The sequence below is a fragment of the Heterocephalus glaber genome, unplaced genomic scaffold (assembly GCF_053883595.1).
Source record: "Heterocephalus glaber isolate CG9 unplaced genomic scaffold, H.glaber_assembly_v1.0 deba00001504, whole genome shotgun sequence".
Classification (NCBI taxonomy): domain Eukaryota; kingdom Metazoa; phylum Chordata; class Mammalia; order Rodentia; family Bathyergidae; genus Heterocephalus; species Heterocephalus glaber.
The window spans coordinates 53,420,411-53,446,410 of record NW_028258324.1 but is presented as its reverse complement, the minus strand read 5'-3'; the positions used below and the strand labels follow the sequence as shown (position 1 = coordinate 53,446,410).

At 35.9% G+C, this 26,000-nt stretch overlaps 1 protein-coding gene across 16 annotated transcripts in view; it reads left to right on the top strand.

The window, feature by feature from the left end:
- Tbl1xr1 (TBL1X/Y related 1) overlaps positions 1-26,000 on the top strand; it is a 168,633-nt gene that overhangs the window by 125,253 nt on the left and 17,380 nt on the right. For all 16 annotated transcript variants that reach the window (XM_087186545.1, XM_021254360.2, XM_087186542.1 and 13 more), the window contains 7 exons: positions 8,341-8,486; positions 11,273-11,495; positions 12,180-12,312; positions 12,933-13,074; positions 16,119-16,182; positions 16,271-16,368; positions 17,517-17,577. In XM_087186545.1, the coding sequence (XP_087042671.1) occupies positions 11,330-11,495; positions 12,180-12,312; positions 12,933-13,074; positions 16,119-16,182; positions 16,271-16,368; positions 17,517-17,577 (664 nt within the window). In that variant the 5' untranslated portion in view covers positions 8,341-8,486; positions 11,273-11,329. The remainder of the gene's footprint in view (positions 1-8,340; positions 8,487-11,272; positions 11,496-12,179; positions 12,313-12,932; positions 13,075-16,118; positions 16,183-16,270; positions 16,369-17,516; positions 17,578-26,000) is intronic.

The window sequence follows — 26,000 nt, the reverse complement described above, 5'->3', positions numbered from 1 at the left end:
TGGTGAATTGAGACCACTAACATTGATGGTTATTAACTGATATGTATTGAGTTATCATTGTCATGACTTTTTCTTTTTGTTGGATTCTCCCCCTTTGCTTTTAATTTCTTGTCATGCCCAATGGATTCATTCTGCTGGGCTTCCTGGGGTTGTATCCTCATTGTCTTTTCCTATGATATTGTCTAACATTTTTTGGAGCACTGGTTTGGTATTCATGAAGTTCCTAAGGTGCTCCTTGTCATGAAAGTATCTTATTTCTCCATCAATTTAGAAAGGTAGTTTTGCAGGGTACATCAGTCTGGGTTGGAGGCTTTTTTTTTTTTTAGGGCTTGAAATACATCACTCCAAGCTCTTCTTGCCTTGAGGGTTTGCATTGAGAAGTCTGCTGTGATTCTGATGGGCTTTCCTTTGTATGTGATTTGTTTCTTTTCTCTAACTGCTTGTAGAACTTTGTTCTTCTGTTGGGTTTCTGGAATCTTAACTATTATATGCCTATGTGTAGATTTTGATCAAGGCTATTTGGAGTCCTGTATGCTTCACTTATCTGTATGTCAAGTTCTTTTCCCCTCCTTGGGAAGTTTTCTGTCATTACTTCTGTGAAAAGTTTTTTTATGTCATCTGCACTCCTGTTTCTTAGTTGACTGCAATCAGTCTTTTGTTACTCTTCTTTGCATCATCTTGTGGCTGCTGGATGGATTTCTCGTGGTCCCTTACAATTTTGAAGCAATTTTTCTTTTCCTGGTCACTAATTGCAACCTTATTTTCTGTATCTGAAATTCTGTCCTGACATTGGTTCATTCTGCTGCATAGACTTTCAATGGAGTTTTTAATTTCCTGGAAATCTATTTGCGTCTGTTTTATGGATTCCATTTGTTTTCTCTGTTGGGATTCCATCATGTTCCTCAGCTCCTCTATTTTTTTATCTGTGTCCTCTCTAGATTTATTTATCATGTCTTGCACTATGGGCACAATCTCTGTTGTTATCTGAGAAATTATTTCTGATTTCATTGTTTCCAGTTCAAGGAGTCCAGGTGGTTCAGTATCAAAATGTTCTATCTCGTTTCCTTTTGGGGTTGTTTTAGGTGATCTGGAAGTCTGGTTTTGAAACTTGTTTACGTGTCTTCTCATTTCAATGGTGGTGGGGGTTTGGATGCTGTTGACGCTGGCAGGGCTCACCTACTCTATGCTTGCAGGGGGTACAGTGGACCAGAAGCCTCCTCCTGTGCGCTGGGAGAGACTCACCTCCTCTGTGCTCTCAAAGTCTAGAAATAGAATATTTCAGTAAGCACTTTTTAACATTTGTTTTCTGCAGTATTTAATGTTGACTACACTGTGGAATCCAGAGCGAATAAAATTAGTTCAGTTGTTTTAATCTTAAATATTTTATACTGTTATCAATTCTAGAAGATACTATTTGTTTACCATCTCTTTGCTTTCCCCAGATCACACACCTTTTCAGCAATTCATTTTCCCTATCTGTGAAATTTGTTGCTTGTTGAAAAGGGGTTTCATTGTGCTATTCAGCCTCTGATGTTTAACAGATTTACTGTTTCAAATAAGCCATACCCTGGTACATCAGAACTAATTAAGAGAAAAGTGTCCTTATCACTGAGCTTTTATTAAGTGCTGTAATTTTTTATTTTTTTCAATTTTATCTCTAGAAAGTGGCCATAAGCACATTACTTTCATCTTCACCATTCTGCACTTTTATGATATAGACTCATACAGCAAATATTTATTGAGAATAAAATTTTTTCCCCTTTGAGAAGACCTGACAATTGAGATTGACGGGTAGTACTTTAAGTAATGATTGGTTTAATTCACTAGCCTCCCTTTAATTAGTGTTCACTGAAGGGCATTAATTTGATGTCCTAATAACTCATTTAGTAATCATATGCTGATAAGTACTTTGTGGTACATGCTAAGTTATATAGTAGAACCTGATAATTGTAGAGGAGCTGAGCTTGTTGGACCTTCTAAGTTTCCCTCTTTCTTAACCCCTTTTCCCTTCTTGTGCATCACCTTTGACTCTTACAGTCATTCAGGTTTGTTTTGTTTTGGTATTTTCCTTCTGAAGAAAGTGTTCTTGGTAATTATTTGTAAACATTCTATTACTTGTTTTTCTTGTTGCTTTGTATAGGAAGATTTAATTTTATTTTTCTTAAATTGTGTTTTTTATTTGGGACTCTTCATTATTGGATTTTACTGTCATCTCTACAAGTTTAAGAGCTCTATAATTTCTCTCTTGTTGATGTGTTTGACTATTTGAAGCCATGAAGCAGTTACATCTTATAGTTGAAAGACTTAACTGGAAATTGGAAGACAAAAATGCTCTTATTACTAAAATGAATTATTCTTTAGATTGTGATTATGAATACTGTCACTAAAAAATCTTTACAATTTTAGAACAAGTTCATCTTATATACAGTCACCATTTATTTGCAAGTGATGATGACATTATATAGGCTCAAAGTGTTTGTTTGGTTCATGAAAGATTATCTCATGTCCCTCCACTGTTTACTCTTCTAACCTTTTCAAAGAGAGATCAAGTCTTTCTGGATACAGGGCTACTCTACAGCAAGTTTTCTAAGATGGCCTTTATTACTTCAAGTGCTGTATAGGTTTAGCATCCCTAATCTGAAAATCTGAGATCTAAGATGCTCCAAAATCTGAAACTTAGTATGATGGAAGTAGAAAATTCTGTGCTTCGCCTCACTCACAATGCAAGGACATTAAAAATACTGTATAAAATTATCTCCAGACTATGTGTATAAATATGAAAAGTATAAATGAATTTAGCATTGGTCACATCCCCAAGCTATTTAATTAAGTATATGTAAATATTTCAAAATCCAAAGTCTGAAACACATCCAGTTCCAGACATTTCAGATAAAGAATACTCAGCCCTCCTCCAGTACAAAAACAGAAAAACAACTTGGAAATCATGACTGTAATAGGCACAAAGTTTCTAGAATGCGTATAAAATTAGGGTTCTGAACTATAATCCCAGATAACTTATTTATTTGCTTTTTTTCATTTAATAATTATCAGCAATGAAATGAAAGTGCTGTTTCTCTTCACTCAAATAAAAGGTAGCTGGGTTAGCAGCCATTCCTTCCTACATACCTCACTTCCAGTGCCATTGAAACAGGCTCAGTGGATTGGATGGAGTCAGGTTAACCTGTCAGTTAGTAAAATGCCTGTAGCAATCAAGAACAGAAGTGAAGAGGGCTGAGAATTTGGTGTGTCTACCTTGTTTCCTTATAATTTTTATGAGTAGATGACTAGCCACAAAAGAGCAAGTATGTACATAGCTTTGTTTTATAAAATGATATATGGAATAACTTAGATTTTGAAAACTCAGGGGTTTTTTTTTGGTACGGGGGATCGAACTCAGGACCTTGTGCTTGTGAGTCAGGCTGCGGAACCACTGAGCTAAATCCCCCGCCCAGCTTAGATTTTGATACATATAGTTGTTAGACATTTGATCAGTTAATAATTAACAGCAAGCAGTTGTCATAAACCCTGTTTATTAAGCTATTGCTACAATTAATTTTTCTTCTCATTTCATAAACCGAGTAACCAGTTTTCACTAACAAATTTCCTTCTACACATTCCTACAAACACAATTATAAAGAACAAAGCCCCCTTTAAAAAGTTGGTAAAGGACCCAGGCTTGGTGATGCATGCCTGTAATCCCAGCACTGGGGAGGGTGAGGCAGGAGAATCTCCACAAGACCCTGTCTCAGCTTCCACCCCCAAAGTTGCCAAAGAGAGAACCTAATTAGTAATGTTATTTTATTTCTTTATTTCTATTAGGAATTGCCAGTGTAGTGAGGGTATAAACATACATATAAATTGGCAATGATACAAATTTGCATAATTTTTGAATACAGTTTGGTAATCATATAAATGTCTTTTAAAATGCTCATGCCCCCTTTTCCTTTTGAGGGTATGTTTCCTAAGGAGGAAATATATAGCAAAAGCCTGTTCATACAGATATTGGAGGTAAGATTCTTGTAAAATAGCAAACATTGGAAACATCCCAAAATCTACCTGTGCTATGAATAATTACTGACCAGATACATTTATTGGCTTCATATTATATAGTACTGAAATTATTTTGAGAAGATAAAATTCATATAAAAATTATTTTCCATTTCCAGGGTTAAACTCAGGATCACTCACATGGTAGGCAAATGTTCTACCACTGAATCACTCCCATCTCATATTTATTTTTTAAAGCAAAATTGTAGACCTAGTGTATAAGTGCTGGGTCTAACTCTTCAGTACCCAAGACCCCTACAGCAGTGATGGGAACCTGTTAAAGCTTTCCATGACACAAACAGCCTGCTACAGCCTGTGTGCTGTAGGTTCGCCACCATGGCCCTAAACATTTTCCCCTGACTTCCTATTTACCTTTTCTAAAATGTGGATCTGGAGGTCAGCATTGGAAATAGATTTGGGAATAGTACAGTGTGTGCTGATGTGAACAGGAATATAATCTTTTGTGCTTTTGTGATCTGAAGCTTAAAATGGGACCTTGAATACATCGGGGTCTCTCCACCCCAACACTGTCTTTCAGGTTCGGACATTACGTTGTGTTCATAGTTAAGCTTTGCTTTCTAAAGGGCAGTTTCTCTTGCCTAACACAATTGTAGTTCAGAGTTCATTTTCTTACTCCTGTATTCTGTTTGCAAAGTGAGTTGGCAGGTTCTAGAGGACTGACTCCCCTTTGAGGACATGATCCCTTATATCTCAAGGAAAGTGCTCCCTGAAAGAAGCAATAGAGAAAATGATTTCATCATCTCTGAAGTAACTGTGCATACGCATACCACATACAGTATTCACACACCCCTGCCACTGTTTGTCTCAATTACAAATTACTACCTACTGAACTTAATGGTTTTCAGCCTATTCCTCTCTAGAACCTCTCTTCTGCCTCCTAAATCTGGTTTACTCTAGTAACTGTTAGAAGTACTGCTCATCATTTCAGAATGAAAAGAATGGGTGCTATTTTAGGCAGTCATGCTGGATTTCAACAGTTCACAGATTTAAATGATCCCTTTTTGGCTCCCATGTAAATCAGACCTGTTCCTGAAAAAATACTTCTTGAAAAAGTATTTACAGATAAATGAGTTTTCTTCTGGTATAAACTTGTTTCAAGTTTGGGGTTATTTTTCAAGGAAGGTTTGTTATATCCTTTTTCTGGAATCACAGACTTTGAGATACTCCAAAGTATTTTACAGTAGAATTGTATTCTGGCTTAACAAATATTTACTGAAGTGACCTGATAGTTTGTCAGAATTAAAATGTTACTAGATTTATTTCCTTACACAGCTGAGTCTGTTAGTCAGATATGTATATAAACTATAGGCACACAGGTTAAAATTAATTAGTGTGGTAATTGCCATACATACAAAAATTACTGGATCAGCATAGGAAAGACTTACTCCACTGGTTAGTGAAAGATGACTTCATCTCCATTCAGACAGGAGAAAAGAACATAGGAATGAAGATGCAAGGCCCAGAGATGTGGTAGAGAACAGCATGTTCAAGATGTTATATGTAATTTGCTATCACTTAAATTTAATGTACAATGGTAACAAGCCTGGGTATGCGGAACTAAGAGAAGGCTTGAGAGATGTGTAGGGCCAGAATACAAGAATAACTGGTACGATGCTTAGGAATTTGGCCTGAACGATGAAGGTCAAGATCATTAAAAGTGCTCGAGGAAGAAGTGATACACTGTATGATGAATGTTAGTGTTACACATGCGTACTATTCTAGCAACAGTGTGGCTCAGTGTACTGACTGGAGGAGTGAGGAGAAGGGACCTGTGGTAATAGTTTAAGCAGAGGAGGATGAGGACTAAACTCAGGTTATGGCAAAAAAGGACAGGTGATGGGAGAGTCTTAGAGAGTGTAAGAGGATAGAATTTGGAGGTAGAGTGATAGGATTTGGCAAATGGTCAAATGCCAGGGACCAACAGAGGTGAATTAATATGATTGTGACTTCCAGTTATGAAATGAGGTCACAAGTTTTTAAACAAAAAAGTTCTGGAGGAGGGAAGGAGAAAAAGTAGATTTGAGCAGAATAAGCTACCATGTAGTGCTGTGACTAGAAATAAAATATAGTTAAACTGCATGTATTTAAAATTAAGTGTGGAGCTTCTCTGGGGTGTACATTAATGAGAAGTGCCAAAACAGTGCTAACAGCTACTTTAGAGTTGTTTTGTTGCTATTTGAGCACATTCTGAGTACATCTGCAGTAGATTAAGGTGGTGGAGAACCTGAGATTGCTTCTCTCCTGACCTGACAGAACAAATTCAAGACACATACAGCATTCTGGCCAGAAATGGGCAGAGTTTTACCAGCAACTCTTAGGATATTCTAGGGCTTAACCTCTATAAGCAATTTAAATAGGGTCTAAATTTAACATTTTTGACTTTTATACTCATGAATAGAGTATGTAGAACTACGAATTTTATACAATTTATAAATCTTATGTGAGCACAATACTTTAAAAACCTAGTGCCAAATGTAACTGTTAAGATGCCGGAGTGTTTCGTGCACAGTGTATACCACTTTCCAAGACCCTTAGTGGAAAACAGAACAATGCAGTACTCTTTGCTTCTGTGTCAGGAAGTAGGAGCTCACTCTGCTTTAACTTTATCCTTGACCATATTTTAACTTTTCAAGAGGAGTAGTAGGTTATCTTGGAATGAATTTGAATCCTTCTTACTTAGTCGCTGGAATTTCCCATCTGTTAATTCAGATTAAAACATAAATATGTGTAAGCCCTTCTTAAATGCTATCTTCTATCTCAAAGTGTTTTCAAATTTCTAAGCCACTTGGCTGTTGGACATTTATTTTATCCTATTTGTGACTTAATAGAGTTGCTGAGGGAGTGATATGCAGTTACAAACAAGGAGCTCCAGCCTTACTGCTCGTGGATTTCATTGCTGTATCTCATACCATTTCTCCCCATCATCCCCAGTCCTTACCTTTACCTTTCCACTTGTAGATTTCTTACTAGGGACAGTTTAAATGGTGTGTATACCCCCACCCACATCCCACTGGTGTTTTTCTTAGCCATCTTTGTGAGCTCATATTAAGCTGAAAACTGTAAATATGTTTAATTGTGATCTTGCCTGTGAGTGAAATCAGGACGTTAAAAATCAAGGTCTTAAAAGTAACAGCTTTTAATTTCTTGCTCTGCCACTGTGGGTAGTTACAGATAAGAAATGGTTATGTGTTCTAAAGAGGGAAGAAGGAAAATCAGCATAGGTGTACTTTTCACTATCAGTGAACCAATAAAATAATTCCTAGCCACATGTTATTTGTGAGCCCGCAGTATCTTACTATAGACAGTTGTAAGTGCCACAAGCAGTCTAAGAGGAGCACAGCGTTCAAAACGATGTGTCCTAAACACAGCAAGACTGGGGTGAAACGAGCTATGCATCAGAATTGCTTTGTAGATCATATCAGTTTAACCCAGAACAAAGCTCAGTCTCGTTTATTTTAGTATGAAAATTTCTAACATTCTGTATCACACATACAATTTGAATTGTTTTAAAATGTTATAGGAATTACTATGAGAAGAGAATAACCACCCATGGGTCTTTCACTTTATTAGAATTTTACTAGATTTTCATAGAAAAAAGGCCAACATAAAAGAGTTTTTTATTATGTGAGTGTTCTGGTTTTAATTATTTCAAGTTAAAAGTAAACAGTTGTTGATGGAGATCTAGAAATTGGATTTTCATTTACTAAAGTTTTCATTTAAATGAACTACTACTGGGTGGCAGAGTTTTCTCCTAAAGTACTCAACTCATACATTCAAATGAGATCAAAATGTTAGAATATCGTCTTTTTAAATTTTTCCCTTTGCCTTTTGTTTCTTAACATGAAAAAGGTTACAAAATATTGAAGCAATGGTCTGTATGTAGAAATTTAAATATGCTACAAAAATTACATGTCACTTTATCTTGGCCTCAGTTATCTTTAGTGAAACGGTTGAATCACATGATTTCCGAAGGCTTTTTCAACTTTTTAAGTTCGATGCTTTTTGTTGAGGAAAGTTGTCTATCACTGGAATTGTAAAGCCATGTAATACAGTAGATGCCAGAGATTTTAAAGAGAAGATTAAGAGGAAAGAAAAATACATAAAAGCTAACGTTTAGATTTTCATACTTTCTTTGTTTAAAAACATAGGATTTCAAATGATGGAATGTGATTTTGAAAAGTTATAGGGATTTTTTCATTTGTATGATTTAGCCTGTTTCCACTAGGAAACACTTTCCACTAGAAATTCTCATACCTTTTCTTTTGCTTTTAGGATTTTCTCATTCAGCATTTACCTTTGGTATAGAAAGCCATATAAGTCAGTCTAATATAAATGGTGCACTTGTCCCACCTGCTGCATTGATCTCTATCATCCAGAAAGGTCTACAGTATGTAGAGGCAGAAGTTAGTATAAATGAGGTAAGGCTGACTTGTTTTAAATATTAATCCTTATTCGTATGTATGTTGTTAAATTAGCTGTCTTTGTTTATTTGCTTATTTAGTATCTGTGTACCTTCACAGGGTTAACAAAAAATAAGAGTATCTATCAGATCATACAGGCAGGGCATGTTGGCTTAAAATTCTAAGCACCATTATCTGTAGCTTATATCCCTTAACGTGTTTTTATAAGTAAGCACTAGGAAGTAATTTTCATTAACACAGCAGCATTGTGTGGTGGAATGCTGAGGCCAAAATTGATGCTTGAAAATTGGAAACTCAACATTACTATTATTATACCTGATTTTGGAAGCCAATTTATAATTGAATGAACCCAACTCGACATTCTTGCCTATCTAAGATCCACGTATAAATATGTTTATTTCAGGTGTCAGTGCACAGTACACATGAGCCTGCCTGCTCCCTGATTTTGTAAACAAAGTTTGGTTGGAACACAGCTACACTCATTTATTTACATACTGTCTGTGGCCACTTATGGCAGAATTGGGTAGTTGTGACAGAGAACTTATGGCCTGGGTAAATTAATATTAAATGATCTTTTCCAGAAGTAGTTTGCAAACTTCTGTTTTAACTTAAATTTTTCATATATGGCCAGGACCCAGAACATGTGGAACCTTCCCTTTTATTTTCATTTAAAAGATTAGCATCTTTGCCTTTGGCAAGAATTTTAACTAAAACACCTGTGGTTTCTATATCTATATTACTATAATTATATAGTGTACTAAAATAGATTTTAGTTTTTGATTTCCTCATTTCTATGGCTGAAAAACCCACCAATACTAAATTAAATACATCTTTATGGTCTTAACCATACTTTGTCTTTCAAAGTGTTTTTGTAGGTTCTGCCATTAGCCAGAAGCAAAGTCTTATTTTAGTGGAAAATATGTTGTATAATACTCAATAATATATCTTTGTGCTTTTACTTACAAGTTGAAATATTTTCTCCTGTTTCTTAAATATTCTAATTGCTAATTAAGAAAGAGGTGTTGTAATTTTTTAACTAAGCATGCCTGATCACAATACTGTAGGTAATCAACAGTACAAGCTCACCAGTTTAAGTGAACCATATATACATGTTACATATTACCATATATGTTACCATATATACATATTTGTGGGTTTTTTTTGTTTTTTTGGTTTCTTTTTGGTACCGGGGATCAAACTCGGGTCCTTATGCTTGCACAGCAGGCGGTGAAACCACTGAGCTAAATCCCTGGCCCACCATATATACATATTGCATTACATGTTGTTGGCTGATTTGCATTGTTTCTATTTCTAACTTGTTCTGTGCCTGTAATCACTTCTTGTGCTCACTGGAGATTTTTTTTTAATTAACGTGGAACTTCCTAATGTAAATGGAGCTTTGGAAAATTTAGCAGTTTCACAACATTAAAAAGCAGTAACCTATGTTGTGATGGTACTTCTGAAACATTACTGTAGGTAAGAGTCATGCAGACATTTTAGTAAACACTAGTTCCTGAACACCCACACACACACACTCTGCAGACGCAGATGCAGACATGTGCTAGAAATGAGACCCAGGGGTGTATGCTAGGCAAGTGCTGTATCACTGAGCTGCCCCTCAATTCCTCGACCTGCATTTCTAATAACTCACCAGGTGATGGCCCTGCTGCTGTTTCTGGGTTCATACTTTGAATAGCAGCAAGTTAAGAGATCTCAGCTGCCATTGGCTAGCTGTGTAACAAGCCTTTAAACCTTATTAAATGTCATTTCAACATTAGTAAAATGACGTGATGGTAATGGCATAATATTTGAAGTCTATTTCTGCTTTAGAAATTTAGTCAAATCTCAAAAAATATTTTTAAGTCCAGTGAAAATATTGTAAAAGTTTTAGTATTTTGCTGGGGATTTAGCTCAGTGGCACCGCGCCTGCCTCGCAAGCGCAAGGTGCTGAGTTCAATCCCTGGTACTGCAAAAAAAGAAAAAAGAGGGCCGGGGATTTAGCTCAGTGGTTCCACCGCCTGTCTTGCCAAGTGCAAGTTCCCAAGTTCGATCCCTGGTACCCCCCCCCCAAAAAATTTTTTTTTAGTATGTTAAAGAAATACAGTTACACCTTGATGTCCTTGAGGATTGTTTCCATGACCTCCTGAAATCATAATTTGCAACTGCTTATTTATCTGAAGTAGCATAGTGTTTGCATCCTTCCATGCAGTTACAATTATCTCTAAATTACTAGTAATACCTAGTGTGATATAAATGCTGTACAAGTAATTATTATTCTGTATTATTGGTGAAATAATGACAAAAAAGTCTGTAAGTACAAATGCATTTTTTTTCCCTCCAAGTATTTTCGATTTACAGTTAGTTGAATCTGTATGTTCAAACCTGTGGATACAGAGAGCTATTTATAATGTGGGGACAAGCATCTTACTGTTGTATGGCCTATTCCTGTTGGGCGGTGGTTTTTTGGCTAACAGAATTTCAAAATTAATAAACCTTTTTATCATGTGGGCCTACATTTTATCTTTTTTTTGCTTTCAACAATGACCTCATATTTCAGTTGTACCTGTGCAACATTTAACCCCATGAATTTAGTGAAGGGGAAAGTTTAAATAGCCATTTACAGTTAAATAGCCTGTTGAAGTTTTTTCTTCCACCTTGTATGAGTTCAGAAAATTATCTAAAAATGTCCTTTTTGGAATGAAGATTTTTCATTTTTGCTGTTGATTGAATATAAGTAACACTAAATGCTGCCTTTGATTTTTCTTACGATTTTCCAAAACCAGGATGGTACCTTGTTTGATGGTCGGCCCATAGAATCTTTGTCCCTGATAGATGCCGTAATGCCTGATGTAGTACAAACAAGACAACAAGCTTACAGAGATAAGCTTGCACAGCAACAGGCAGCAGCTGCTGCAGCTGCTGCAGCTGCAACCAACCAACAAGGATCTGCAAAAAATGGAGAAAATACAGCAAATGGGGAAGAGAATGGAGCACATACTATAGCAAGTGAGCTAAGAACTTTTAAAACCTTTTTTCAAGAGAATTATTTGCTGTGCTAGAACATCTTTATCTTCTAAGCTAAAATAACCTTATCTGTTTCATTTGCACTAACTTATACAGTTGCAGATTTTTATTCCTAAAGCTACAAAAAACTAGCTTTACTTTATTAACTTTATTTTAAAAATATTTTGAAAGGCTTTTTCTATTAAATGAATTTTTGCATCTGTGCTTTATTTCTAAATAAAATTCATAATACTCATTATTAGCAAATACAGTAAAGCTCTGATGTTGAGATATAAAGGTAACTGTAATGTTATAGGAATGATATCAGCAGCCCCTACTGGCAGAAACTCAGAATAGTATTGCTACACGTCAAATTCAGTTCAAACCATTTTGTCATTTTGTCCATGTTTAGATCTAACCTTTTGCAGCCCTTCTCTTCCCTACTCTCACCCCTGTGTCTGTCTCTATGAATCCACTCACATGTATACTTTTAAAGATAATGCAATCATACTTAAGTTGCAGATTTATTTTCCACACAATAAATATTGTAATCATATTCATACTATCTTGATAGTGTTTTTTAAAGTTACATTATGTATTATGAAGGAAAATATTTGCTCATTAAGACCTCCTCCTCTTGTTGTAGTACCTAACTGGAGTTTCCCACTTGTTTCTTGTTTGATGTAGATAATCATACTGATATGATGGAAGTAGATGGGGATGTTGAAATCCCTCCTAATAAAGCAGTTGTGTTACGGGGCCATGAATCTGAAGTTTTCATCTGTGCCTGGAACCCTGTTAGCGATCTCTTGGCATCAGGGTATGTTTCTCAAAGTGATTCTAATGTGGTTTTTAAAAATAGTTTAGTGAACTGTTATTCATTATAAATACAGTGGGCCCTCAAGTTACAACTGGCCTTACATAAGAACAATTTGGGTTAATTAGGTTAATGGAGGATTCATCTGCCTCTTGTTATCTATAGCGTGTACCCAGGGAAACACCCAGATCTCAGCTGTATTGACTTAGTTACAGCCATCCCTTGGGAACCGATTGAGTTTGTAAGTTAGGGGTCCACTGTATATTATTTTTATTTCTCAGGGATCTGTGTTGTTCACTTGTGGTCATGTTGCCTTGGTAGATCTTAATTTCTTCATGAAGTAATTTTAGAACTTTTTTTTCCTGGTGCCAGGAATTGAACTAAGGACCTTGCGCTTGTGAGACAGGTGTAGCGCCACTGAGCTAAATCCCTGGCCCTAGAACTTTTAATTAAACTTGCTACTTAAAGAATGTTCAAGAGTCCAAAAATGTAAAATGGGGGAAAATAATTGGAAACAGAAATCCCTGATAGTCTATTTTCTATTTACCTTTTTAGTGATAAGATATAAATGTGTTGCTTTGATTTTGATGATGAGGATTTAAAATGTATTGCATACTTTGTAGGTCGGGAGACTCAACAGCAAGAATATGGAATCTTAGTGAAAATAGCACTAGTGGTTCCACACAGTTAGTACTTAGACATTGCATACGAGAAGGAGGACAAGATGTTCCAAGTAACAAGGATGTAACTTCTCTAGATTGGAATGTGAGTATTACTGTACTGTCCATTATGGGTGTACTCACAAGGATGTGGGCCCTGGGAGCCTCAGCTGATGGTGGGATTTGTCTGTTTATATGTTTGTTTGTTTTTTATTTCACTAACTAATAACAAACCAAGAGTCCCTATCTCCAAAAGCGGTGTTAAAAACCAAAGCTGACCCTAGAGTAGTCACATCTAGCGTTTCAGTTTCTAGCTTTTGGGTTCTCTAGAAGCACAACTTTGCTATAACTCAGCTACTCTGTACTTTATTTTCCTTATATGTAAATTGGAAGTATGAAAATAGTACCTATGGAAATGAGGTAATAGATGAAAAATGCTCAGCATAATAAATCCTTAACAATTCAGTTCTTTCTTGAGGGTAAATGAAATACATGTAGCAAAACCTTCTCATTTTGCTCATTATGTTGTGAATTGCCAAAACTTCATTGCCAGCTGCCCGTTAGAGATTATTAGTTAGCTATTTTAAGATTTATTGTAGTAGTAAGAATCTTAGAATTCTGACTTATCAAAAAGTTCAATATTATTGTACATTTTGATCATTTTAATTTCAAATATACCTCATACCTATATAACCCCCGCCCCCCGGCCAAAAACCTCTTAGACTATTTTCATCATTGCAAAGAATATCAAGGTTCAAATGTCTTTTCTATTTTGGGGGGGGGGGCTACTGGGGATCAAACTTGGGACCTTGCGCTTGCAAGGCAGGTGCCGTAACCACTGAGCTAAATCCCCAGCCCTCAAATGTCTTTTCTTCAGCAAATGAGCATGCTTTCCCCCTCTGGCTTCTGTTCAACTCCTGAGTTCCAGAGGATGTTCCAGATCTTACTCAGAGGAATAAAATCTATCTTTTAAAATGTTTATTCTAGATCAGTTTCTCAGTTCATCTGGATTCTTCCAGAATTCATGGCTGGGTCTTTGTAATGTTCAGTTCCAAAATTACCAGCAATGCATTTACCCTTCCTGTCCTGTAAAGTACATATTGACAATTATAAAAATTTAGAGGTTTTGGTTGTAGGATTAGGACTGAGAAGTAGCTTCTCATTATGGGCCCTTGTTTCTTAGGTCAAAAGGCCTTAGAGTTTTTTTATACTACTTGACTGGTGACTATATTTAATGAAATTTAGTTAACATTACAAATGATGGTTAATTAAAGAACATTAGTTTATTGAGCTTGGTGATTTGGAACTGCAAATTATAGTTTTGAACAGTGTGGGCTTTTCAGAAATGTATTATTCATTGTGAACTTGAATATTTCACTAAAAGGGGAAGGCATTATCCTTAATTAATGGTTCTTTTCCAACACTGAAGTAAGGCCCCATGAGATGTCTCCTCTTTAAAGTATTCTTTTCTTGGTTGAGTGGCTCATGAATGAAAACATTGGGGGACCTGTAGTTTAAAGGAAACTTGACATTGTTTAAGTCTGAAAATAAGAACTTGATTTTGGTTTCAACAGACTTAATCTTCCTTAGATAGAGTCCTAAGGGATTTTGTAGATTCCAAGCAGGACTTTGTAGTCACTTGCCTGTGTAGCTGAATTGCTTAAGAGGTTTGAAGTAGGTGATGTTATTTGAATGTCCTTATTAGAAGCAATCAAGAAGGTGCCAAGTGAGGCGGGATTTCATTCTGTATCTCCAGTAATATTTACCCATCCCAGCAACAGGATGCAAAATGTTCTATTTAAGGACACACATGTATAAATACCAAATAGTTTCTCTGGTGTGAGAAACTGAAAGTGTAAATAAGGACTAAATGTATAATAGGTAATGTGAAATAGGAAGAAAAGGGGCAAAGGGGAAGGAAGTGGGAGGGCTAGGGGAAAGGATAGAAGGGAATGGGGTTAATATGAGAAAATGGAAAAATAGTGACAAATCTTTGTAAATAGGGAGGAATGGAGGGGTTGAAGGGAGGGCTGGGCAAGGGTGAAAAATAAGAACCAAGAGAGACTATGTAAAGGTGCAAATTTCCAATGATGAATGTCATTATATTGTACACCTAAAATGTACCAATGATTAGAATGAATAATCAATAATGTAAAATAGGAAGAAAGGTCCAAAGGGGTAGAAGTAGTGGGAGAGGCAGGGGAAAGGAAAGAAGGGAAAAGACAAATGATGAGAAATGGAAATAAAGTCTTTGTAAATAGGGAAGGGTGGAGGGTGTGAAGGGAGGGCTAGGAATGGGTAAAAAATAAGAACCAAGATGCATTATGTAAAGGTACAATTCCCAATGAGAAATGTAATTGTGTTGTATACCTACAATATACCAATAAAAGAATTTAATAATAAAAAAAAAAGTATGTTAAAAAAAAAAGATGTTCTATTTAATGCAAGATGTGGTTCTGTTACATATTTGTTAAAGCAAGGCACAGGAAAGAAATAGTAAGTTTAGACAAATTTATATGGATTTTTCTTCATAAAACAGCCCTATGCAATTGTATGAACTTCATTGACTACAAAGTCTACTTGTCCTCTTTTTTGGCTCTTTTCCTTTTGCTGCTACTTTTATTGGTAAGTATGTCATAGGTTGGGAAGTCCTCAGTGTTTAAGAATCTGTTTATCTGAAATAGTATTGCTTGGAATACACACATTTTCTTTAGACAGCAAAGGATTTGGGAGAGCCATATAACAAGATCCAGTTATACTTAAATATTTTAGAAGATTTTGCCTTTTCTTGTATTAAATCATTTTAAAATTATGATTTTGATGCTCTTCCCAATCCACTGTCTTGTGTCCATCCTTAGTCAGTTGTATCTCTGAGAATACAAAATCCTTTGGATAGGCAAAAGAATTTTATTGTTGATCATGTCCCCAGAGCAATTACTATCGTTGAAATTTGGTTAAGAATTTCCCAGAGAACACTCTGCAGTGAATGTGTTTTGTAAGGTCTTTCTTGACAGTCACAAATAGAACTGGTAAGTTTTGAAGTCAAGAAAATGTAGTTTCCTGTGGTTTGGGGTTCAGATGTGATGAGTTTAAACAACAATTAAATGGCCTTTCTGTGTATTGTAATGAAAGAAATGTGTTTCCCCACAGAGTGAAGGTACACTTCTAGCAACTGGTTCATATGATGGATTTGCCAGAATATGGACTAAAGATGGTAAATGAAGCATTTTCCTTTTTACTTTATTGTTGATCTGAGTTTTAAAGTTTGAAGTAATTTTAAAGTCTTTCTTTCTGAATTTTAGGTAATCTTGCTAGCACCTTAGGGCAGCATAAAGGCCCTATATTTGCATTAAAATGGAATAAGAAAGGAAATTTCATCCTAAGTGCTGGAGTAGATAAGGTAAATGGACATTAAGCTAAGTTCTGTAAAGGTTAATGTATTACAGAGTGTAATTGAAAGTAAAATTTTTTTCTTTCCTGCTAATCATGTAAACAGAACATTCACATTTGGGAATTTCACATACAAATTTATGATAATAGAATGCTTTCTTATATTTTCTGTCTGCTCATTCCTAAATCAGTTCTCAGTTTTGCTGCAGTGTGAGCTATGATGAAATGTCATGTATACTGCATTTTTTTTTTTTGGTACTGGGGAGCAAACTCTGGTCCTTGTGCTTGTGGGACAGGCAGCAGAACCACTGAGCTAAATCCTCACCCCTATCCTGCATTTTTTGGTTCCCTACTTTTCTCATGAGTGAGTCTGGCTCTGGAGTGATTTCATGGGAAATCTTTGAGCCAATTGGTTAGCAGAACCCACAGTACTTAATTGAAACTAGAAATCCAGGACCTTACTAGCTTTCATCACCTAACTAGGCTGGTGGCTGTGGTAAAGATATGGTGTAATCCTCTCTACCACACCCTCCAAAATAATTAAGGGTGCATAATTGTTTAAAGGTAGGGAAAGATGTGCTGATAGTTAACTGTATATGCTATGAGGGAAGTGGAGAGAAAACTGGTTCAAGCTTTGTATTCTTTGAGTACAAGAAGTAAGAAAAAGGAAGTTTGTGAAGGGGAGAAAAAAGCCCTATTAAACAGTCACTGCTTCGAATAATGATTTAGGTTCCTATTTTAAATATTGTCAAATTCAGGCTGCTGCTTTTTGGTAAATGTGAGCTTTACTCAATATTGAGAACTAGCTAAATTCACTTGTTAACCAAGAATTAGCCACCTTAGAACAAAACAACTATAGAATCTCACAACGATTACAGTAAAGTTTGTAAAGCAATTTAATGTAAACACTGTTGGCAACTGATAATTGTTACTTGACGTAAAGTAACTCATGAAAAATCCGCAGGGAAAAATTAAACTATTTCATAATTTCCTTCCAAAATGGAGTATAGCCTTCTTGTACAATTTGGGATAAAATAAATGTTTAAAATTAAATCCACTCTGACATTACATAGTGCTTTAATACATTTAAGCATCCAATTTATGATAAACTCCTTTTAACTTTACAGCAACTGACTTTTCGTTTCCTTTTAATCTCAGACTACAATTATTTGGGATGCACATACTGGTGAAGCAAAGCAACAGTTTCCTTTTCATTCAGGTAAATCTTTACACTTTACACAAAAGCTGGAGCTTTTCTCTATTTTTCTAATTAAACTTATAGCAGCATATATAATTCACTTACAATCTTGAAATATCAAATCTCAGTCTTGTTAGTATTCCTTTCAGAGTTTGATACTCTGTGACATTCACATTGTTACTTGTCAGAGGATCATCAGATGTTTTCTTTGAAATGTATGATATAGAAAGCATTTACAGCCTGACACAATTAAAGGTGGTATTATTTAATGAGAAGAACACAGAGGTTTAAATTAGACCTGGCTTTGACAGTTCCATTTTACTTAAGCTTGAAGACTGCGCAAGTTGTTTAACCTTTCTGAGCCTCATTTGCTTTTATCTGTAATCGAAGGATAAACCTATTTGTTGGGACAGTAAGAGTAAATGGCATATATGAAAAAATTATATAAACTCCTGTAAATTTAGATATTGTCATTTTCTCATTTTATATGGATGTATGAAATCATTCCACCTATGTACATGAAGTAGAAAACAGGCTTTCCCAGTGTTATTGGAATTCTGTATCTTAGATGGGTTTTTCTTTTAAAAAAAATACCAGTGCCCTTCCTGCATAGTGTATAACCATGCAGCAGCACATACAACTTGAGAAGAGACAGCTGAGTTAATACCCTCACTCACTCCTTTTCAGCCTAATCTTTGTCCATGATCTGAGTTTCCTGACTGCAGTAACCAAATATATTAGCTGCAACAAGATGCCTAAAAATATTAGACCAATAGCTACTTACCTAGGGCCTTAGCACTGTGCTTCATTCCCAAGCTTGCTTTTTTAAGACAGAATCTCACTAAGTTGCCTGGGCAGGGCGAGAACTTGTGATCCTCCTGCCTCAGCTCTCCAGTAGGCTGGAGTGACAGGTGAAGAGAATAGTAGTTTTAGTACTACCAGATTAAGATTAAGTTGCTTCTTTCAGGATAATGTTGGGTCAGAAAAAGTTTTGATTTGGAAGCTAAGTAACCCTGGTTATTTGCAAATCCGTAGTAACATCCTTTTACAAAGAGGCTGTGGCACAACATCACCTTTAAATAATACAAACTTGCAGCATCAGAAGCTTTTGTTTTTTGGCCTTTTTCATTTAGTGTGACTAAACAAGACAGATAAGGCTGGAAATGATTATACTGTAGTATCTGAATAACTTAAGTTTGCAAACACTGTGTTCCAAACACTTCAGATTGGTTAAAACATACCACCTTAGTAAATATTTACACATTGTTTTGCTTACCTGTTTCATTTCCTTTTTACTTTCTCTTCTAGTCCACAAGCAGATAGAATTTTCTTAGATCTCTTGACTATTCCTCCTACAGGTTTCTCTTACATCCGAGTAGTGATACAAAGTTGCAAGAAGTACTGTATATGTATGCTCCCCTTACTAGCTATTATGTAATGAATATCAGCTGTGCTAGTGATGGTCCTTGTTGAGTCCTAACTAGAACATGACTGAACCTACATGTACACCATTGAAACTACCATTACACTCAAGATGAGAAATACATCTGTTACCTTCAGAAGTTCCCACCTCCTTTGCAATATCATATTCCCCTTCCTTGGCAACCACAAATAATCTTTTGTATCCAAAGATTACTTTATATTATGCAAATGGAATCACACTGTGCATACTTTTGAGGGTGCTCTGGCTGCTTTCACTTTGGATGATTTTGAATTCTTTCATGTTGTAACAGATAGGAATGGTACATTTCTTTTTATTACCGATAACATTCTTTTATGTGGCTGTATCACAGTTTATATACCTACTCAGCTATTGAAATGAGTTTGTGTTGCTTCCAGTTTGGGACAGTTACGGATAAAATTGTTATAAACATTCATGTCCAAAGTCCCTACCTGGGCATGTATTTTCATGTTTCTATGCAAATCACTGCTAGTAGAATAGCTGTACTATTTGGTAGATGTATAATTTATTAAGAAACTACCAAACTGTTTCCAACATGGTAAACTTTCCACCCAGCAGAGGATATTCCAGTCCTTCTGTATTCCTTCTGTCATTTGGTATATGGTCATTCTTTTTCATCATAGGCCTCTAGTATTTGTTGCGATATCTAACTGATTTTATTTTATTTTATTTAGTTTATTTTATTTTTTTGGTACTGGGGATCGAACTCGGGACCATGTACTTGCGAGGCAGGCACCGGAACCACTGTCATTTTACTTTGTCATTGATATCGTTATATGTAAAGTCCATTTTACACAGACAGCATAAAATTGAGTCTTCTTTATACATTCAGTCTCACAGTCTCTGTTATTTCATTGTAATATTTAGGCTATTTACATTTAATGTGATTAGTGATAAGGATACTTTTCCTTATCCTATATTTATTTCTTTTGCTTTTCCTTTTTTCCAGTTCTGCTTCTATTTGAACTAATTAAATTTTGGGGTTTTTTTCTTTTTTAGAATACTAAACCTCAATTCTTTGTTTTATTTAGTGGCTGCATTAGCATTTATGATATGTACTTGAAACTTACTGTCTACCTTGAAGTGATATTTAAAATGGGTTACATAATTTTTTAAAAACTTACGTATTTAACACTTAGGCTACCATTTCCTGCACTCCTTATTCCTTTGTTTGGGTAAATATTTCTATTTCAATATTCATGAGTATTGAGTTCTTTAGAAAAAGTCTTTAGTTCACCTTTGTTTTTGAAAGACAGTTTTGGTGATTGTAGAATTTTGGTTGACATGCTTTTTTCTTCACGACATTAAATATATTGCTGTACTCTTATTTGCATTACTCTCAGTTTGAAATCTGTTGCTGTTTCTTTGTTACTCTTAAATAATTTGTCTTTTTTTCCCTCTGCTGTTAAGATTTTCTTCTTATAACTGATTTTGAACAAATTGAATATATTTTTCCTTGATCAGTTTTTCTCATTGTTTATCCTTAAAATTCCATGAATTTGTTGAGTATATTGGCTCATGGTTTTCTTCAGATTTGAAAAACTTTGACCACTTTTTCAAATATTTTTCCATCCCTCCTCTGACATCTACTTTTTAAATGTATAACCTTTTTTTTTTTTTTTTTGGTACCGGGGATCGAACTTGGGACTTCCCGCTTGCAAGGCAGGTGGTGGAACCACTGAGCTAAATCCCCGGCCCTTAAATGTACAACTTACACACACACAAACAAATATTAAGCTGTTTCAAGTTGTCCTGCAACCAACTGAAATTCTGTTTTCCCCCACCCGTCTTTCTTTTCTGACTTTTTTATTTTGGATAGTTTCTGAACTGCCTTCAGGTTCACATGTTTTCTTTAACATAACATCTAATCTAATGTTTATCCCATCTATCATATTTTTCACCTCACCTGTTGTAGTTTTTGTCTCTGAAAGTTTTATTTAGCAAGTTTCATGTCTTAACTTTTTAAACATGTATATAGTTGCAAGTACTTTAATACTTTTACTAACTTTTAACATTTGTGTTTTATTTAGATCATTTTCAATTACTAGATTTTTCATTTTTGTCACATTTTTGTATGTCATTGCATGCCAAATTTTTTATTTTTTTATAGTAATGGAAATCCACATCTACTACTGATGTACACGCCTAGCCCTTTTTACTTTTGAGAATTTCTTGCTAAGTTATCTAGGCTAGCCTTGAACTTGCAGTCCTCTTGCCTTAGTCTCCCAAGTAGTTGAGAGTATAGGCATGTGGCACTGCACCTGGCACCTGGTTACTTTTAATTGGAAGTAAGACATTGTGAATCTTACCTTGTCAGTTGATGTTTTTGTATTCTTGTATATATTTGTGAAATTTATTCTGACATGGTTAACACTAGTTGGAAATGGTTTGATCTCTTTGGGTCTTACAAGATTTGGTAAGTGGCACTGAAACAGTTCCATGTAAGGCTTATTATTTTCCCACTATTGAGATAAAAACCTGATGTGTATGAACTAGTGATTCACAAATCATGAGGCTTTTCTAGACTAACTTATGGATATGAACACTATTCTCAGCCTTGAGTAGCAGACATTGTTTCTTAACTTTTTTGAGTATATCTTTCCCACTCTCAACTAGTTTCTTCACATACTTGCACGGACTAGTACTCAGGTGAATGAATACCTGAGAAGGACCTAATGTACATTTTTAGAATTCTCTGTCTACATAGCTTTCTCCCTGTTAGTGCTGTGTCCTTTGATCCCTGCCCGAGGCTCCCCAAACTCCTCAGCTTTGTCTCTTCAACTGAGGAACTCCACTGATCTCTACCTAAGCAAATTCCTCTTGTTTGTGCTAAGACCTGCATGTTGTTGGTTTCCCTCCTCAAAGTTTGTTGGTGTTATTTTGGATAGGAGGACAGTTTAGCAGCTTCTGTTACTCCATCTTGGCCAAATTGGAAGTATGCTATGCTTGGAAAGCATGAACCAGTGAATTATACCACTTCAGATCAGTTGGAAGGACTATAACAATAACAACAAACATTTTAAAGAAATTAGGGCTTGTATACTTTGCTAGTGAATATATAAAGTGGTACAGCTGCTGTGGAAAACAATGTGACAGTTTCTTAGAAAGCTGAACTTAGGATTTCCATGTGATGCAGCAGTTCTACTCATAGGTATGTATCCAGAACCAGGGACTTGAGCAGATACTTGCATGTCACTGTTTAGGACAGTATTATCCAGTTCAGGTATTATTCAATATTACTCAGTTACTGAAATGGTGGATAAACAATATTGTCTGAAGAATGGATCAAACATTCAGTTTGTTTAGATAAAAATATATTGCAGTAAGAGACACATTGCCATTAATCCCCCTCAGAATAGTTCCTTTTGCTTTGAACACACGCTATCATTCTCTCTGCTTTCTGATACAGTTTTGGAATGCCTTTTTTGTGAGTGTTATTATGAGGTATGACCACAAATATAGTGAATGCTACTGCTGAGTAGCAGCCAATGAAAAGACAGACTTGTAAAAATACAGTGTGTCTCCTCAGCCTTACCATATCTGGCACTGTGTAACTCCTGGCTCTTCCCAAAAGTCAAAATGACTGTGAAAGGTAAACACTTTGAATCAATTCAGGATATCCAGGCAGTTGTAGCAGTGTAACCAAAGACAGTAAGGAAAGAGGACTTCCAGAACTGCTGCAGAAAGCATCGAGAACAATGGGATAAATGTATTCAAAATAAATGTATTCACGTGCAATATTATGAAGGCAGGGGTAATCGCAATGTAGTAATTTTTAAAGTTTAAACATCTTTTTGATTACATCATTATATATATGATAAAATGTTATTCAGTCATATAAAAGAATGAAGTCCTTGTACATGCCACAATATCAGTGACCTTGAAGACATTATGCTCAGTGAAGTAAGGCAGACATAACAGGTAAATAACATCATTCCTCTTAAATGACATGTTCATAGTGACAAATTCATTAGAGATTCTGGGAACTGGTAAAAGCAAGAATGGACAGTTACTACTTAAAGATTACTGAGTGACTGTTTAGGCCAATGGTGGTGAACCCATGGCACATGTGCCGCAGTGGGCTGTTTGTAACATTGAAAGCTTAGAAGGTTTGCCGTCACTGGTTTAGGGTGATACAAAAAGTTTTGCCAATAACAATGCTGTGGATATAATGCCACTGTTTTGTATACTTAAAAATGGTTAAAATGACAAATTTTGTGTTATGGTTTGACCTCAAATTTTTAAAATTAATAGTAAAATATTTCAGAAATCATTGAATTGTATACTTCAAATGGTGAATTAATCTCAATAAGGCTTTTTAAAAAAATGTATTAAATGTGCTCTTTTCTTCTCACATAGAGAATTCTTTGCAAATATTATGGAGGCTTCATGGGTTAGTGAAAATAAGTCAGAATGAGAGAAACAGAAATTTTAATTTTACCTCCAGGATTTTAAAAAGGTGAAATCCTGGGAAAATGAATTAACTTTTCTAGCATTCATTCATTGTTTATTAGTACATGTGTGTGGTACACAGTGTTTCCATTCCTTGTGGGAAGTTGGTACGTGCACATAACACATTTTTTTTTTTTTTTTTTGGGGGGGGTACCAGGGATCGAACTCAGGTCCTTGAGCTTGTCAGGCAGGCAACGAAAGAAACCACTGAGCTAAATCCCCGGCAACATAACACTTCTTAGTTCCTTTTTTCATCTCCTTTCTCTTGGCTTCTTTTATCCTTTATAAAAGGAGGCCTCAGTAGTAAACTGACCTACATTTTGGTTGCATTTTATGTTAACAAATATATTCCTAAAGAATTGGTAGTCTCTCATTTTATTTTAGGAATAATACAGAGTAAGAGGGCATATGTTCTGAGATGATGTCAAGTTGTAACCATCGTGATTTATTTATTTGGGGGCAGTGTTTTTTTTGTTTGTTTATTTTTTGAGACAGAGTCTCACTATGCAGTTCAGTTCAGGCTGGCCTTGAGTTCACTGTATAGCCTAAGGCCTCAAACTCCCAGCCATCCTCCTGCCTCAGCTTCCTGAGTGCTGGGATTACAGGTGTGCCCCATCACACCCACTAATCATTGTGATTGGTGAGCCAGGCATGTCACCGAAGCATTACAACTCAGGTTGCAGCATTTCACAGCTTCTCAGAATCTTTACTTGGTTATACAGTGTTTTTTTTTTTTTTCACTGAGCCTAATGATATTATTTGTTTTAATGCTACTTTTAATTTCCTAGCCTCCTCACTCACATTTTGCAGACACATAACAGATATGTGACCTTCTTCATAGCATTTTATTATATACTTCACTGTCTTCTAGATTTTTTTCAACCTCTACCCTCATTTCTCAGTTATTTACCAAACATTTTAAGTTGTTTTAAAATACTATTTTAAGTACTGATATTTAACCCATTAATGCCTAGTGATCCATTTTTGGAATACCTGTAACAGTGGAGCATAATATGCTCTTGTTAAATTCTTGTTCCTTGAATTTTTCTACATAACATATGAATTTCATGCAAAAATTCAAAAAAATGCCTGTAATCCCAGCATTTGGGAGGGTGAAGCAGGAGGATCACTGCAAGTTTAAGGCCAGACTAGTTCAAGGCCAGGCCAAACTACATAGTGAGACCCTGCCCCCGCCCCCCATTCAATCTTGGGCATAAGTGGGTTAACTTTAAATATATATAGTATTTACTGAATCAGGCTCTAGGCAAGTAGACACAGTCTAAACTAGATATTCTACAGAAATGAATTTAATACAAGGAAATAATTGTATAGGTCAGAGGTGGCAAACCTATGGGCACGCATGCCACAGTTGGGCTATTTGTATTATTGAAAGCTCTGAAAGGTTCTTCATCACTGATACAGGTGTTGGAAGGAATCAAAAATGGGAACATATGGTCACCTAGAGATTAGCAACTGCAAGAAACGCTAGACTGTAGAGAAGAAAGCTCGGGCCAGTTGTCTGGTAGGAATTAGGATTATGGAAAAGAGGCTGCCTGGCAAGAGCATGAGCCATTCCCAAAGGCCCCACCTGAGAGGGAGCCTAGAGCAGTGTTGTCTGTCTTTCCCCTTCTCCTGACTTTGCATTCCTAAGTTTCCTCCAGTGTGTGATCCCATCTGAAAACCAGTTGGGCATAGGAGCCTGGGAAATGGAATTTGCAAGAGTTGCCTCCCTGGATTGCAGTGCGTAGCAAGGCTCAGTATGGTTAGGAATAGGTCTGTGAGCAGACCAACAGAGGAGCAGGATAACCATCCACATTGCTATGACACACTGAATAACAGCAGAGCCCACACACTGTGCTGACTCGTATTTTTGGTTACTACCTGATTTAGGTTAGATTCTCCCTGAAGTCATGCCTTATACCAAGTATTTGTGTGAAATAATTTATTAAAGAAACCCTTTCAGGAGAAACTAGTGAGGAAGCAGGGTGGGAAAGAGGGAAGAAGCCAAGCAAGGACACAATTTCTAGTAAAAAGGCCCAGTCTTAGCCTAGTGCCAAGGTGGCAAGGGTAGGACAGTTCATTACATGTGTGTGTGTTTTAGTCCTTTTTTTACTTTTTTTTTTTCTTCTTAAGGTCTCAGTATGTGTTTCAGAGTAGCCTCAAACTCAAAATCATCCTGCCTCAGCCTCCTGAGTACTAGGATTAAAGGCATGTGCCACCATGCCTGGGTAACTTTTTTCACCTCATCACTCCTCTTCCCAAATACTGCATACCACCAGTCATTGGGTACTAACTAGCCATTGTGGGGACACAGGCACATAGCCCAGGAAAAAGGATCTCAGGGAAAACAAATGCCAGCTGAGGTAAAGTTGCTTTATGACAGTGAAAGAGAAATGAGAGAAATACCACCTAGAGTTTAGTTTCCAGCTGTAAAATTATGGGATTCTTGATTATTTCTTGATTTTTTTCTTTTATTATTTGAAAATGTCAACAAAAGGTGAATTTATATATACCATGTATTTTTCATAAG